Below are 15,021 nucleotides of genomic sequence, written 5' to 3'. Positions count from 1 at the left end.
GTCTGGCCTTTCTCTGTGTTTGTATTCCCTCCCACAGCCAGCTCAGATCTACAGGGCAGCGCTTTGGCTCTGCGAGAGACATGCTGGCAAAGAGGAAGGTCATGGTTTTTACAACTGCAGCTCCCCGACGTTGACAGCCCGCGCTGCCAAAGTGACACACTCTGTTTGGCTTTCCCACGTTCATAGAGCTGCACGGCACTTCGTCTTTATCACGGAGCACGCCACACACACACACACACACACACACACACACACACACACACACACACACGCACGCACACACACATTTAATCAGCCGCAGAGCTGCATTTCCTGTCGGTCACACGTGCAGACGAAGGTGCAAAATATCCCAAAAATTATCCCAATCCGAGCTGCGTTTTTTGCTTTTTCTTTATTTTATTTTTATGCAGAACCCAGTGGGGGGCTGGGGGGGTTGGGGTGGGGTGGGGGGGCACTGGAGAAAGAAAACCATGAGCGTACGTGCTGGGGCCTGAGGGCAGTGCACACCCCTCTATCGCTTCCCTCATCAAGCATGGATTCTAATCAGGGCTGGGGAGATATAAGACGCTCAGTCATTAAATAAATTAACTCTGCCACTCCATGCTCTCCTTCAGCACCCGCGAGAGGCCCGCCGTGCTCTGCATACTTACAGAGGCTTCGAGCGTCACGCACCTCACCTTCACGCCACAACCTAGCAGGCCTGCCAACGCACACACACACACGCACGCACGCACACACACACACACACACACACGGGTTAACAGCTAATCTTGAATATTTAGAGAAGGAGAGGAACCACACCTCCTGTCTCTCCACAACTGATGTTCACTTTCACGTGGAAAGCTTTTACATAATTGCATTAAAAGACCCCGAAACAACCCTCGGGACATCTCCTGCAGAGAATACAGGTGTGTCCCGCAATTTTGCATGAAGAAATTTAAGTGCGTGAGCGATAAATAAGCTCTGAAGAGCAGTGCTGATTCACAGGGCTGGTGAGACAGCGCAGACACGAGTTTTCTGAGGATCTGTGCAGCGCGCTGCCATTCATCAAGAGGAAGCAAGCGCAGTGACGAACAGTAAGAGAGCTCAGTGTCGGCTCGGATCACTGACACAAACAATCAAAGCTGACACAGTCGTCGTATAGCACCTGCCACTCCGGCAACACAAATAGATCAATACGAGGGGAGCTGGCTCACTGTTTAAAACTCATATCCTCGCACCCACATCATCTTCCAGAGCACCGTGATGTAAAAAGTGCATACTTAATACATATCAATCACTCTGACAGAGGAAATGCTGATTTGAGGAGCCAACGTGAGGCAAATACGCCGCGTCAGCAGAATGTCCGTTGTCAAAACTTGCCATTTGAATTTTCAAGCATATTGTGTGGAGACAAATGTCCTTAGAAATCCCTTACATTGCAATTTATATCATTTTAATGCACGCTTTAATTCTCCATTACTTAGAGAGGAAGTACCTGGGCGGGTGGAAACACATTAGAGAAAGTAAGAAATGAACAGAAGGGTCTGGGGATCTCTCCAGCAGACACAATTAAATATTCATGTGTCTCCTCCTAGGACACAACAGATACAGATCATTATCATGGCAACAGCACACCACCATTTTGTTCACACGCTTGGCTCTGAATCAACGCGTGCGCATGAAAGTCCACGTCAGAACACTCCTTCTTACGTCCATTATTAAAATTACAGCTGCTTCTTTTTGCTCCGAATGATCACAGCGGATGACGAGTTATTAAAAAACACACCTGTGATTATCAGAGCCGATTAATTATTGCAGCTAAACGTGAGAGCAGCGTGGGAACGTCTTCTCAAAGGTGCACAGGTACGCGTCCGTCTGAGCCGCACGCCGTGGGACAATCCGCCGGCTCGCCGTGTTAGTGAATCATCCCAAAATTCATTACCAGCGCTCGCCGCTCTCCTGCCTCCTGCTTGAGGAAAAATCAAGAGAAGAATAGCAGTAATGTACTCTGGATGACCTCCACTTTCTAAAGAGAGGAGAAACCAGCTTTTTTTTTTTTTTTGCTTTTCAATCCCCATCAAAGAGGAGCAGAAAGGAGGGACAGCATTCCCCTGCTCGCCGTCATTAATCATAGCTTTCTGGGAGCAAGCGCATATTAATTTCTGTCATCCCAAACATCATTTGGTATTGTTATGCCACGGCTTAGTCCTCATTCACCAGCAGACGCCGGCCGTTCCTCCTGGTTTGAGGGAAGACAGGGCCTGTGTGGCTGTGTTTCAGAGCAAGAGGCCTTTATCCCTGGGGCTCTGACACCAATTAAGCCATTTCACCGAGAGACGAAAACAGGGCCTGCCGCTTCACTGTAACATGAGCCAGCACCTAGCTGCTGGCCCCTCACCATCTTTCCATTACTTCAGGCACAAAAATGAACTTCAAGGACTTAAGAAAATAAAAAGATGGCAGTGGATGGTCATGCTCTCCGGACAGATTTACAAATGTGGGAATTTTCCAGTGTTTTGCACAGATGAGCAGCAGCAGTCCACTTCCACCATCATCACAACACGATTCTCCAAAATTATTTCCAAAACATGTTTAAATTCACAAACAGTGAGAAAACACTGCGAGTTTTATGCCACAACTGATCAGAAAAACGCTCAGTGTGCACTCCCCTCTCCATCGCTTTTCCCCCACAGTTGCCTTTTGGCAGGCAGCAGAGTGGAGCTTGTCTTAGGGCTGAAGCAGAATAATGCAAGGTTTGTATGAATTAAATATTAGAAATCTTAACACAGCAGCCAATAAGAATTATTTGCCTTATTAAAGCAGCAGAAGACGCTGATTAAAATTTCATTGCATTGCAGTCTTTTTCCCATTTCTGCCTTCAATATATCATTCTAATGCATGAAACACGTGGAACAATGGCATATGGAACAATGGGAAGAGGGGCTTCATTTTCGAGCTCGTAAATGAGGAAAAGTCAGCACAGATTCCTTTTTTTCCTTCTTTTGGAAACAATCCTGTGTGAAGGAAAGAGGGGTGACACCAGTTTCACTCTGCTTCTGTCAGGTAACAAGCCTGAGCCTGCTGCAGCGTCACAGCATCACAGACACGTTTAAAACGTGTGCATTTACTGATGCCTTCATCACTTTATCGAGAGAAGTCATCACCTGTAGGAGCATGATGTGCACACGTGTGCACGCACACACACACACACACACACACACACACACACACACACACACACACACACACACACACACACACACACACACACACACACACACACACACACACACACACACACACACACACACACACACTGCATTCAGGCATTTAACTGCTAAAAAAATGTAGAAGTAACATTACACCTATCAGAAATATTAAGGTTAACTGAGCAAAAATAGTGAGAAAAGCAGGATTTTTTTCAGCGTTCCTGCACCCACAAATGAGAGGTCATTTAGTTGTCCACATGTAATGTGTACAGAGTAAATGAACATCATGGTGTCTATTGTCCCATGAGGAAAACTCTTCCCTGAAACACTAGAGCTAATGAAATAGGGACCTATAAATAGCAGAGTCATTACTGAGAGAGGACTTGCTTTGCACCAGTCTTTCACTCTAACCCTTTTTACACTAATAACCAGCTCTGCCTCGGCCATCCAGTGACACTGTGTGAACATCACGACACCAGGCGCTCAGGGAGGACTTCATTTCTTTTTTTAGACATAAATAAATGGGATTTCATACTTAACTTATTACTGAAAGCTGAAAGTACGCAGCCGCAGCTATCAAACAACCAAACTGAATAATCAAGTGTGCATCAAAGGTTTTTACTTAAAACAGGTTAATGGATTTTTTTTTTTCTGTTGCGAAAAAATACTTAAAAAAAAACACAAATTTGACCTTTTTTGCAATTCTGCCTGAAAAGGTGCAAAGTGAGAAATGCTAACTTTATTGAAAGCAGTGAAAACTCCACACCGCAGCCTGTAAAAAAGGCAGATTTGGTTTAAGTGCGCCTGGCGGTTCAAAGGTCTGCTGCTGTTTTGACAGGAGCGCAGCCCCGTGATGCACACAAAAAGGAAATCTGTGCTAACTCACGCTGGCAACAAGTTGTATCGCTCACGTCTCTATTTACATAATTCCCTCAAACGGACACAAAGGTGCAGTCTCTTTCTGCGGGGGGTCATGGCGTCTCCCTCCCTGCTTCAGCGTCACTCCTTCACATTCAGCCACAGACGGAGGAACGCTGAGTCTCCACCAGCCACGCTCCTACTGCTGCAAACTAATTTCAATCAATCCTTCCTTTTTGCATCCCAAGCAGCCTCTGCTGGCTGCCACCGCCTGAAGATAACTATTTCACCACCTCTGTCATGCCTAATTAACAACTCAGATGTACAATTCAAAAATTTCGCAATTAACCTACTAAAATATTGTTGGAGGATGCTAATTGTTATGCCAGTTGCCATAAAGACTCATTTGCATAACGTATGTGCAAAAAACAATTATGAGCTGTTGATCGCACAGGAGCCTGCAGAAAACGCTCAGAGCCACGGAGGGGGAGCGAGGGAGACGTTTGCAAGATGGGGGCTCGTGTGTGCAGATGGAGGGACAGCACTGAATCATGGCAGGAAAAAGCAGATTTGAGGAGCCGAGTGTGCAGACAGCAGGCAGCACCGGCATCTTCCTCCACAGCACAAAGGCGTCCTCCCCTCCAAATGAAACTGATATGTACACTCATGTTTTTCCCCTTTCCTCTTTGTCTGGCTCTCCTTCTTTTCATCTTTGCTGATGGGGAAATGGAGGGTATTTGGGAGCTACTTAGATAATAGCCACATCTTCCCCGGTCCCCCTTGTGCTTTAGAGGAGGAAGCACTAGTGGCCCTGCCATTGAGCCAGTCAGGAACCCAGCTGTGCGCGAGCTATTCGGCACAACACTATCTAGTCACTGCAGCCGCATCACTGGGGCTCTCTGAGACAAAAAGCAGCCAAAGTCAATTGTCTCTGCTGCTGAATGGCTTTCTGTTCTCTGTCATGCATTTACTGGAGCTTTTTCAGCACGAAAAAAAAACCCCTCACAAGGTAGAAAAATAAAATAAAATAAAATAAAATAAAATAGATTTTGTTCCCTGGCTTCTAAGAAACATTCTTTCATTGGAGCTGCAGCCACAATAATAATAATAATAATAATAATAATAATAATAATAATAATAATAATAATAATAATAATAATAATAATACATTTGTATTAATAATAATAACCCAATTGGAGCGAGAGGGGTCATTAACTTTGTCAGGATACATTGAAATTAATGTTCCCTGCAGAATTCAGAAATGCTTACCTCCTCAGTCCTAACTCTATTTACTCCAGGTAATGCTTTTAGTCAGCCTTGCATGTGGTTAATTACAGGCTCATCCTGAACTGTATTTAATTAACACAGTCTTTCCTAGCTGAGCATTACATATATCGCAGATACAACAATATACACGCTGCACGTGAAAGCGTGTTTAGCAGTTTTCGGGAGCCAAATCAAACATGTGCAACAAAACGCCGACATTGGCTCGGACTGTGAGTGCAGTCCCTCCCTGATCCACTGCTACAAACACTGGGTCGCAGCATTTATCAGCCTGGATCTGCCACGCTCGCTCCCTCTCTCTCCCTCCCCTGCCTCTCCAGACCCCCTGTTTCTGAACCTGATGAGTCAAAGGTCAGGAAAACAACAAGTCAATACACAGCCAAAAGAAGCGCCATGCAGCTGAGAGAGCTGTGGAGAAGGCTAAGCCTCTCTGTGGCACTCCGTGATTTAGCCTGTAATAGTTTTCTGTAATCTCTTTCTATTGATTAAACCTCACATCAAAGAGGAGTCTTGCTACAGAACCTCTCTTTTCCTGGTCAGAAATACCATATGGAGGTAATCTTTCACCTTTGTTATTCTTGCCGCTCCCACTGCTGCTGCTGCTGTGAGCCTCTCTTCCAAGCATGAGAGCAAGACAAGGGAGTAGCCAGCAGGATAAAACAAACCCAGCACAGAGGAATAACTGCAAAACTCATCTGAATCGCAGGCAATTTCCACTCAATGCATTCATTGTCCTCTCGTGCAGCCCACGGGGAAAAAGGTACAACATGAATGTGTCCTTTGTCCTGAAACAGCCAGAAACACGAGGGAACCAAACACTTTAATTGGCATTTTTTACGTATGTAGCAAAAGAAAAACATCACACACTGAAGGACAAAGAGCTCCACTTGCCAAGCCAATCTCACATTTAGCTTATCTAAATGCAAAACCGAGAAAATTTGGGGGAAAAATCCCTCCTGCTAAAAACACTCAATTTAGTGACAGGCAAATGACTTCATGCTGCCACTTAATCTCATTTCTTGCATAATGCTCTCTAATTAGCATATCAAAGTGAATTAATACTTCTAGGGCATTAGCAATGCAGAAATACGCTGCAGCTCTACAATAACAGTCAGAAGAGTGCCAGAAACTTCCAAACACCCCGAAAAGTCTTCAGATGATCTCGCTATTGCTAGAAAATGCCTTTCTTTAGCACTCCTCCACAAAAAGACAAAGAAAATCAAGATCAGTCTCAGCCCTTTGGTTTGGTCTCGTCACAAGATAATATTTTTATCATAAACACTCGTGAAGCTTTGAAGCTGAACCCTGGACTGGCTTTTCATCTGAGTGCTAGACAATAAGTCTGGATAACATGATACATGCGCGCAGTAATTACACCCATGATTCTTGGACCGCTTTCAGATTTATTATTAAAAGTCGTTTTCAGCCAGCGGTGGATCCCATGGCTAAAAGACAGCGGCCCCTGTGCCATCTGAGCGGACATGAAAGGGCCAAGGAAGCCCTGTGAACGATGCTGCAGCGGCCAGTGAAAGGCTCACTGTGTGCTGGAAAAACAGGCCGGTCAACAAGGCCACCAGACCAGCTGAGCTCTGTCAATGGCTAAGAGGGGGAGGCTGTGACTCCAAACCACAGGTTAACCATGCACACACACACACGCACACACACACACACACGCACACACACACACACACACGTTCCCCCTCTCCTCCTCTGGCTCATCTCTTTCCCACACACACTCATCCCACAGAGCACACACACTCTTTCACCCACGTGCATATATTTATTTAAACATTTTGTCACCTTCATCTGCTCTTTGGTGCGTCTCTGAGCGGCTTATTTAAACTTCAGAGCTCACATCCCAACCGGATCACAACACACCTGATTAAAGTCACGAGCAGAGCCGCCCTGACACCGGAGCAGGATTTTTAGATGACTTCACTTTGACAGTAAAATCACCTAAAATCACTTATCTGCCCGTTTTTTTTCTACGCTCAACAGATGCAACAATGCACAGGAAACCGCCTTCCCGTCAAATCAACGCCAGCACGCCGGATAAAAGTGCATGTGATGTGTAACCTGCATCCTTTCTGGCTCCATCTCTTTCGCAGTCTAAAGTCAACAGGCTGACACGCAGCAGAGCATCTCGGCCACACTGTGGACCCTCAGCCTGCCCCTGCAGACGCCACCTGTGTTGGGGAAGTTCATAAACTTTTATGGTCTCTCCCGAGCCAATTTCCTCATAAACGGCACAAAGGTCACAAATCTGACACGTCATCAGTTTTGGTAAATTACACCAAAACCCAACAGCACCGTTTTCTTTCTGTTCTTATTTTTGCTTTGACCCAGAAACATGAATATTAAATAAATAGTGACGAGCAGCAGTTTGAATATCTGCTCAATTTGTTTCTACCTTCAAAAACACAGCAGTCACATGAATATAGGGAATTTTAAACATGGTCTGCTGTAACTAAAAATCAATTATGTCTTCATTTAAGAATTCAAAGAGGTGCAGTTTGTTATGTGTCCTATAAACACTGTAGAAAAGACTGGAAACAGCAGCCTGTCTGTCCAATGGGGACTTTTTTTTTTAAATGCAATATATCCCAGTTTGAGCCACAGGAAGTTATGAGACATGAAAACATGAAGAATAATTTCTGCTGTCTGTCATACATGTGTGTATATGAGCGCACACACCAAGTTTTCAACCTTAGAAATCTGCAGACTTGATGCTCAGAAAGAGCAAATGTGCAACATGCAGCAAAAATAGCTTTTTGAATTTTTTCTTTTCAAAATTAATTTTTTCAGTAATTTTCTTCAAGCTGATTCCATTGTTTGCTTTCTACCTTTAACTGCCCACATTTGCAGGAGTCTGCACGCAGCTGTAAGACAATTACTGACTGACGGTGCAGTCGCCTCCATAGGCTGGAAACGTGGCGTTGTTGTCAGGTTAGAAAGCATGAATTCGCTGTGATCTCAGCTATGTGGAGCATATGCTGCGGGAGTTCCCCATCCTGCTCAGTGCCAGGGTGAAAGCTGGGGCGCACACTCTGCTTAAATCCAAGCAACCAGTGCTGGAAGAGATGCTCCTGCAGGAGTGAGAGCATCTTCAGTGACAGAAAGCATCTACGTCTGACTGCTTCTGCGTGGCATATTTAAAAAAGTGATTGATTAATTGGGGCAGAGGTCCCCTGTAACCTGGATGCAGGCTGCCATCGGGTCGCTGGGAGGTAAAAAAATCTCTCCCACTGAGGCTCGGGTATTATTTCTCATGTGAGAGTATTTTTACACAAAGATCTTACCTGTCTTTTCTTTGATTTCACAGAGAACGCTGAAGAGTGCTGGTTTCATTCTGTGACAGTTCAGCCCATGTTTCCTGTTTCAGTATAAGACAAGAAATAATACTGAAATAAATTCACTGATAAATCACATGTTAGATATTAACAAGGCAACAGATTATTTAGGATATTAAGCTTAGTGGTCACTCATGCCTTCCAGTGTCCCAACCTGCATCCTGTCTCTCAGAAGTCAGCATTTACTACTCTGCAGTAATATTTGCTCAAAGTAAAAAAAAAAAAAAAAAAAACTATTTGTTCATTAGTTTGGATTAATTTAACGCTCCATTATTAATATAGTTTATATAATGGGCCTTCTGGCTTGAATTAGATTTTTTCAGCAGCAGTTTCCTGCAGGACATGTGTGCACAAACTTTCTGAACATGCTCATTCAGCCTCATGTTGGCACACAGGCAGCTTAAATAAAATGCTGTTGTTCCCTCAGTGACAACTTTCTCCTGTGTTAAAGCTTTGCGAGGCAGTAAATACACCTCAGTGTGAGATTATCATTAAAGCCACTCCAGCCTATTGTTACACATGGGGGAGTTAAGCGGGCCACATCTCAATAATGGTGCGTTCAGCGTTTTGAGGGGGGGCGAAGTTAATAAAACATATAAATCAACCAACTTTGCTTGCGCCTCGTCCAGACTTTGATCAGTTATGGTCATTATTTGATGGAGAATGTCACCAATGTCTTGTTTTCTTCCGTCTCCGTCTGTCCCATCGTGTCCATGAGGAGGCGGCAGTGCCATGCCTCCTTGTACCGAGTGGCCAGCCAGACTGACACCGCCGATCGACTGCATGATCCGGGCTTGATCGTCCATAGTAGCCGCTAAAGAGTCTGTGCACTGAGCCACACAAATTGAAAAACTCATATACGAAATGGGCTACAACATGTGCCGCAGATAAGGGGGATGCTGAGAGATTCTTCCCGGTACCGAGCACACACACACACGCGCGTTTGTTAAAAAAGCCTGTCGGTGTGTTTCTAGCGTAAATCTTGTGTCCAAGTTGTCGCCGTCCTTTCGCTTTTTTACGCGCGGTCCAAAGTGCCACAACGCGTGCGTGTGTTTGTAGAAAAATGCATAATTCGCTTTTCTTCTTCTTAACACTTCTTTGTCAGAATTGAAGGTCCATCGTAGCCCGCACGAATCCTCATGCCAATCTGTCTTTTCTCTGGGATTTGACGGCCGGCGAACACACAAACGCTCCTTGGTGATCTCTCATTTATTAGCGCTCTTCGTGGGATCCTCGGCGCATTTCCTCTCCAAAAATGTCCAAATCCTGCTCGCGAAGCACCGGCGACAAAATATCCAATGTGGAAACGTGTAAACAAAAAAATCTTGCAGGTGTTACCAACTATAAATGTGCAGAAATGACTCCCGCGACATCTGACACTATTTAAAAAAATACACAATCTGCGGCAGAAGGTGTCCAAATGTGACTATAAAAATATGAAATGTACAAAAAAAAAAAAAAAAAAAAAGTTGGGAGATTTTCTGTTTAGAAAAAAAAAACAACCACGAGAAGAAATTAATGAGGACGCAGCGCTGGAGGAAGGCGATGCGCAAAAAATATCTTGCCCTGCTGAAATTTATGAGCTCCAGCTTCAGCCTGTGTGTGTTTTATGTTGTTTGATGGCAGCGGTAGTGAGCGATTGACAGTGTGCCAATGCCACTCACTCAGTGCAGACGTGTCAGAGCGGGGAACAGGGCTAGAAAAAATAAAAAAATAAAAAAAATACAAAATACGGAATGAAAATGCACGCTCCGCCCTGCAGAGGAGGGGTCTATATTCTTGTCACTTCTCGCCTGAACCCCGAAAAACAAAATGTTAAGAGCTAGTACTCAGGACGGTGATTATAATGATGAAGGCACGGCTGTCCCCTCTCTCTGTCTTGCAGCGGCGGCGGAAGAGTGTCCTCGTTTCCTCACGCGCGCACGTGCAGCTATGTGCATATTCTCTACCAATAATAAAGATTTAGTCCTGCAACAACACAGGCAAACACATAATGAGAGTTTTTATACAGTTTGATGTAGAACTGCATGGTCCCCTGTACGCCTTGGTTCACGCCAGGCAAGCAGCAGACATGTTTATATTATTGGAAAGTAAAGCTCCTCGACCAATCACAGGCCAGAGTGACGAAGACTGACGATCCGCGTGTCCTATTACTGGCAGATGCATGATGCTGAGAGCCCACCCACTCCATCCCTCCATCTTCGCACTGCTTGTGCAAAAGGATGGGAACTTCTGATTGGTCGTTGCTACGAGTGACATCCGCTGCACGAGCAGGCGGCGCTGCTCTGTGCTCCTCCGCAGTTGCTATGGCAGCAGACGAGTTGTTGAGCTGGATGCAAGGCAGCAAATGTACAGAGAACATCCACGATAAGCATCCAGAGTGTGGAGGTATACAAAAAGAAAGGTTTGCTTTTGCTGGAGGAATAAAGAGCGTGAGCAGCACATCTGCAGCATCAGGCCTACTCACTGAACTTCTGACTGCACTTTGTTTGATATGGGTTTGATGACGTCTGTGAAATAAAGTTTCACAGCACTGATTGCACACATAAGGAAGCCAAAATAACCACTGTGGATGTCATTTCTCCCAAAAACCAGCCATCAGAGAATCAATAAACTGTTAAACTGCAGCTCCTGAGCAGTCTGGAGTTACCTGAGGAGAAGAGGGAATGTGCAGTGGACAGGTGGAAAATGAAGCCGCTAACTGTCCGCAACACTTTCCACTTTTTGGTTTTAATTTCAGCCTCACGCACAGAGACTGAAGTCCTGACAAGATGACCTGCTGGAAGACAGAACTTCAAAGACAACGAGTAACTAAAGCTACTAAAAGTACAGCAGCTACATGTGCTAAATATATCAAATAAAGTACAGTACTTGAATAAATATACTATAATATATAACACAACACAGACTGAGGAGACTTACAGCAGTTACACCTTTGTGAGGTTAGACAAAATATCTGAAAGAAGACCTGAAACCGCTCTTTATTTGCACAGTGACGCTGAGGTTAAGAGCAAAAGGAGCATCGTCTTTGTGACACAAAGCTGCAGCTTTTATGGAAAATGTTGCTTTAAATTTGACGAACATCAACAAACTCTCTGACACTGAAGCTCTTGGTCTTATTTCTTCATGGCAGGGGTTGTAAAACTGGGGCCGTAGAGGAAAATATGGAATGAAACTGAATCCCGCTGACCTTTTTTCCACTGAAATTCCACTTGGATCCTTTTTTTAGTCGCTTCCCTGTCATCTTAATGACTGATAAAACTTGTGGGTGGGGCGCCTGAACTTTCCTCGGCCTCTGAAGTGAAGCAGGGCTGAAGACGTTGGCTCACCGTTGCTTTATGGTGAGTATTAAAAGGATCCACGTGGTATTTCGTTAACCCTGTGAGACTTTAACCCACTCTTCTCAGCAACAGATGGACAGAATCCCCAACTGTGAGACATGTGGCTGATAATGGACCACGGTTTTCATCTAATTCTATTAACTTCCATTATTTCTGCAAACATTTTAATTCCTAAGAGCGCTGGTTTACGTGTCCCTGTTGAAATACAGTGCTGGTGTTAGTGAGTGATCCTCTGAAATGCTGTGTGTTCTTATTGTTCAGTTCAAAGCAGCAGAGAGATCATGATTCATCTTCATGAGTCAGAGCTGAGTGACTAGATTAATCTTCAGAAGAGGAAGCAACTTTTACCAAAAGAAGTTTAGCTGAGGTCAAGATACAGTGAGTCATTACTTTAAATAATGTCTGATTATCTTCCCAGAAAAGGAAAAGAACATCACCCTGCTGTTACCTGTCTGCTGCCACCTTTGAGTCACCGCGTGAGGGTGAGTCAAAGGTGGGCGGAAGTGAATGAAGAGCATCCGGTAAGTGTGGTACATTTAGTCTGAAATAACCAAATAGATTCATATATATTGTTTTATCAGTGAAAATGTTTACATGCTGCATGTGTTAATCACTGAATATTTTAATATGTGGCAGAAAATCGTGACTGTCTTTGAGGGTCTGTGTGCTTCTGCTCATTCATTTGACCTTGAAGTATCAGAGCAACACACTCTGGAGTTTAGTGACTGGGAGTCCCAGGACTACTGCATTTATCATTGAAATACTGAGCTGTCAAGTCACACTACATACCTGTCAAGAAGGGCTCAAAGGTACAGCTCCAGCTCCTCTCCTCTGTTGCAGTGCATGATTCTTCATTGCATTGCATAGCAGGCCCATTCGCCGTTGTTTTCAGCCATATGTCAACATAATTCATTTCCGCATGTGACAGCTCCTTACAGTGAGACGCTGTGGCGCTGCTACTTCACAAAACCTTGTTTACATAACCAAGAGGTTGTGCTACCCGCTCTTTTCTCCACGCTTTATTTCTAAAGCCACGCTGCTGTAAAAGTGTCCGGAAAATGCTGCAGGTCAGTTGGTTTGAAGAGACATAAATTATACGTAGCTTGACAAGTTGTTTCCACATGCGGTGTGCATTAGGTTAAACAAAATGACAATATTTTTACAAACGAGCTAAGCGAGGCAGAGGAATTAGCACCTATGAGTGCAGAGACAACACTTTGTCATCATGCTTCTCATTGTGACATCTGAAAAGACCCACAGGTGCTGTAGAAAGTGACTGTGTTGTCATATTTCATTTAGGCATCCTTCTGCAAAGCTGTAATTGCCTAATTAGCTTGTTAATTAGGAGATTAGCATTTACTGATAGAGTGGCTTGCTCTGTTGTGATGAGAGTAATACAGATTAAGTGAGAAGTTATGGGTGCATGATTTCACAATTTCGCTGTCCACAAAGGGGTCACAAATCATTAAAAGATTTGTGAAACTGCTGCGTGTTTTACATGTGAAGCTGAAGCCGGTTTTTCTCCGAGCTTTCTTCTGTCAGAGCTGCCGCTGGAGACGGTGAAAGAATGCTGGAGCCCGGTGAAGGCAGCCTGTCGCAGGGCAGCGACATCGCTCCTGGTTTGAGCGTCGCCTCTGTGATCCCCTGCTGCTCGGGGAGATTGGAGGAAATGACCGGGCAGACGGTGCCAGAGACATTACTAACCCGATTATCAACAGTCTTTCATTTGGTTTGGGTACTTTATTCTTATTTATTTCCTGGTATTTGTCGCTGGTATGCATGCACTTTGTCTTCATTAGGGCTGCACATGTGAAAGCAGAGAGAGGGAGCATGAGCATTTGTTGAATCTGCTCCTTGGTGTCGTGTAGGAAAGTGATATCCAGTGAATGGTGCCTTTAAATATTCAGACGTGCGTTTCAGAGCTCGAAGTTCAAACTATCAGATGTGGTGTTTTGCTGACAGTCGTGGAATTCAGATCATTAACCTAAGACAAAGCAGCATTAACACAGTGTTAATAAAACACTTCAAATAGAGTGCGTTCAGGAATATTATCAGCAAAATGTACTTAAAGTATCAAAAGTAAAAGTACCCATCGGGCAAAGAAAGAGCTCATTTTTAATTCTTTACATACTGCTGAGTAGTTTAATCTGCAGCAACATGTCAGATACTATGAGCTGATCGTGTGTTTTGTGTGCAAAATATTAATGTGCAAAGTAGAAACTATAGCTTTCACATAAATGTAGTGGAGTAAGAAGCACAGGAGTTTCCTCTGACTTGTACTATAGTAAAGCAGCTTTAAAATTGTACTTAAGTACATCCCACCACAGATTGCACATACAGTAGTGTGCTTGAAAGGAAGATAACTATGTAGGAAGTATTGCCTGTGCTAATGAGTGCTGTTAACTCCCCCTGCACTTATTAAATCATTTCAAGTGTAAGTGTGGGAGGTAAACTAATAAACTGCTAAACAGAATGTTAAATGCACAATTAGAGAGTTGATACATCTCCAACATGTTTGTGGGACAGGAGCGAATTCAGCCGGCGACGTTGTGGTTTGTTTTCGGTCCGTTGGTCCGGACCGGCTGGAAAGAATTTGGGGTGACAAACATCCAGAAGGAGACGTTTCCTCTACCTCTGCATGCCCTCCATCCACGCGCTGCACCTACTGGAACCCCGGCTGCTGCATCCCTGGGTGGACGGCACAGATGTAAAGCAGGACGTTCCTTAACAATTCAACCTTTTGACAAAGTTTTAATCCCGAGAGTGAAAAGTATCACATCTAAGGAACCTGTTTCTTTAAAGTCAAGACAGATGTGAGAGATCAGGAGCAGGCAGTAATCGGGGGGTGGGGGGGTGAGAGGTACACAGCTACACTGCTCACCACGATCAATCATACTATACTTGTCCTCCCTCGACTCTCTCGCTGTTACTGTCTCCACTGAATGCACTTCACTCTTTGCTTAAAATTATTACACAGGCCATAAACCCAGAGAGGTG

General features: G+C 44.4%; 1 protein-coding gene across 9 annotated transcripts in view; it reads right to left on the bottom strand.

Annotated features, from left to right (window-relative positions):
- Positions 1 to 10,736, bottom strand: part of pbx3b (pre-B-cell leukemia homeobox 3b) — a 56,552-nt gene extending 45,816 nt beyond the window's left edge. For 5 of the 9 annotated variants that reach the window (XM_070964534.1, XM_070964536.1, XM_070964537.1 and 2 more), the window contains exons 1-2: positions 9,293 to 10,736; positions 8,633 to 8,706 (exon numbers count right to left, since the gene is read on the bottom strand). In XM_070964534.1, the coding sequence (XP_070820635.1) occupies positions 8,633 to 8,706; positions 9,293 to 9,540 (322 nt within the window). In that variant the 5' untranslated portion in view covers positions 9,541 to 10,736. Of the gene's footprint in view, positions 1 to 8,632; positions 8,713 to 9,292 lie in introns of all 9 variants that reach the window. The other 4 variants (XM_070964533.1, XM_070964535.1, XM_070964529.1 and 1 more) reach the window with 1 other exon arrangement.
- Between the last annotated feature and the right edge of the window lie 4,285 nt (positions 10,737 to 15,021).

The sequence above is a fragment of the Chaetodon trifascialis genome, chromosome 6 (genome assembly GCF_039877785.1).
Source record: "Chaetodon trifascialis isolate fChaTrf1 chromosome 6, fChaTrf1.hap1, whole genome shotgun sequence".
Classification (NCBI taxonomy): domain Eukaryota; kingdom Metazoa; phylum Chordata; class Actinopteri; order Chaetodontiformes; family Chaetodontidae; genus Chaetodon; species Chaetodon trifascialis.
The sequence above is the reverse complement of the archived record's forward strand: the minus strand, read 5'-3'. Positions and strand labels throughout refer to the sequence as shown.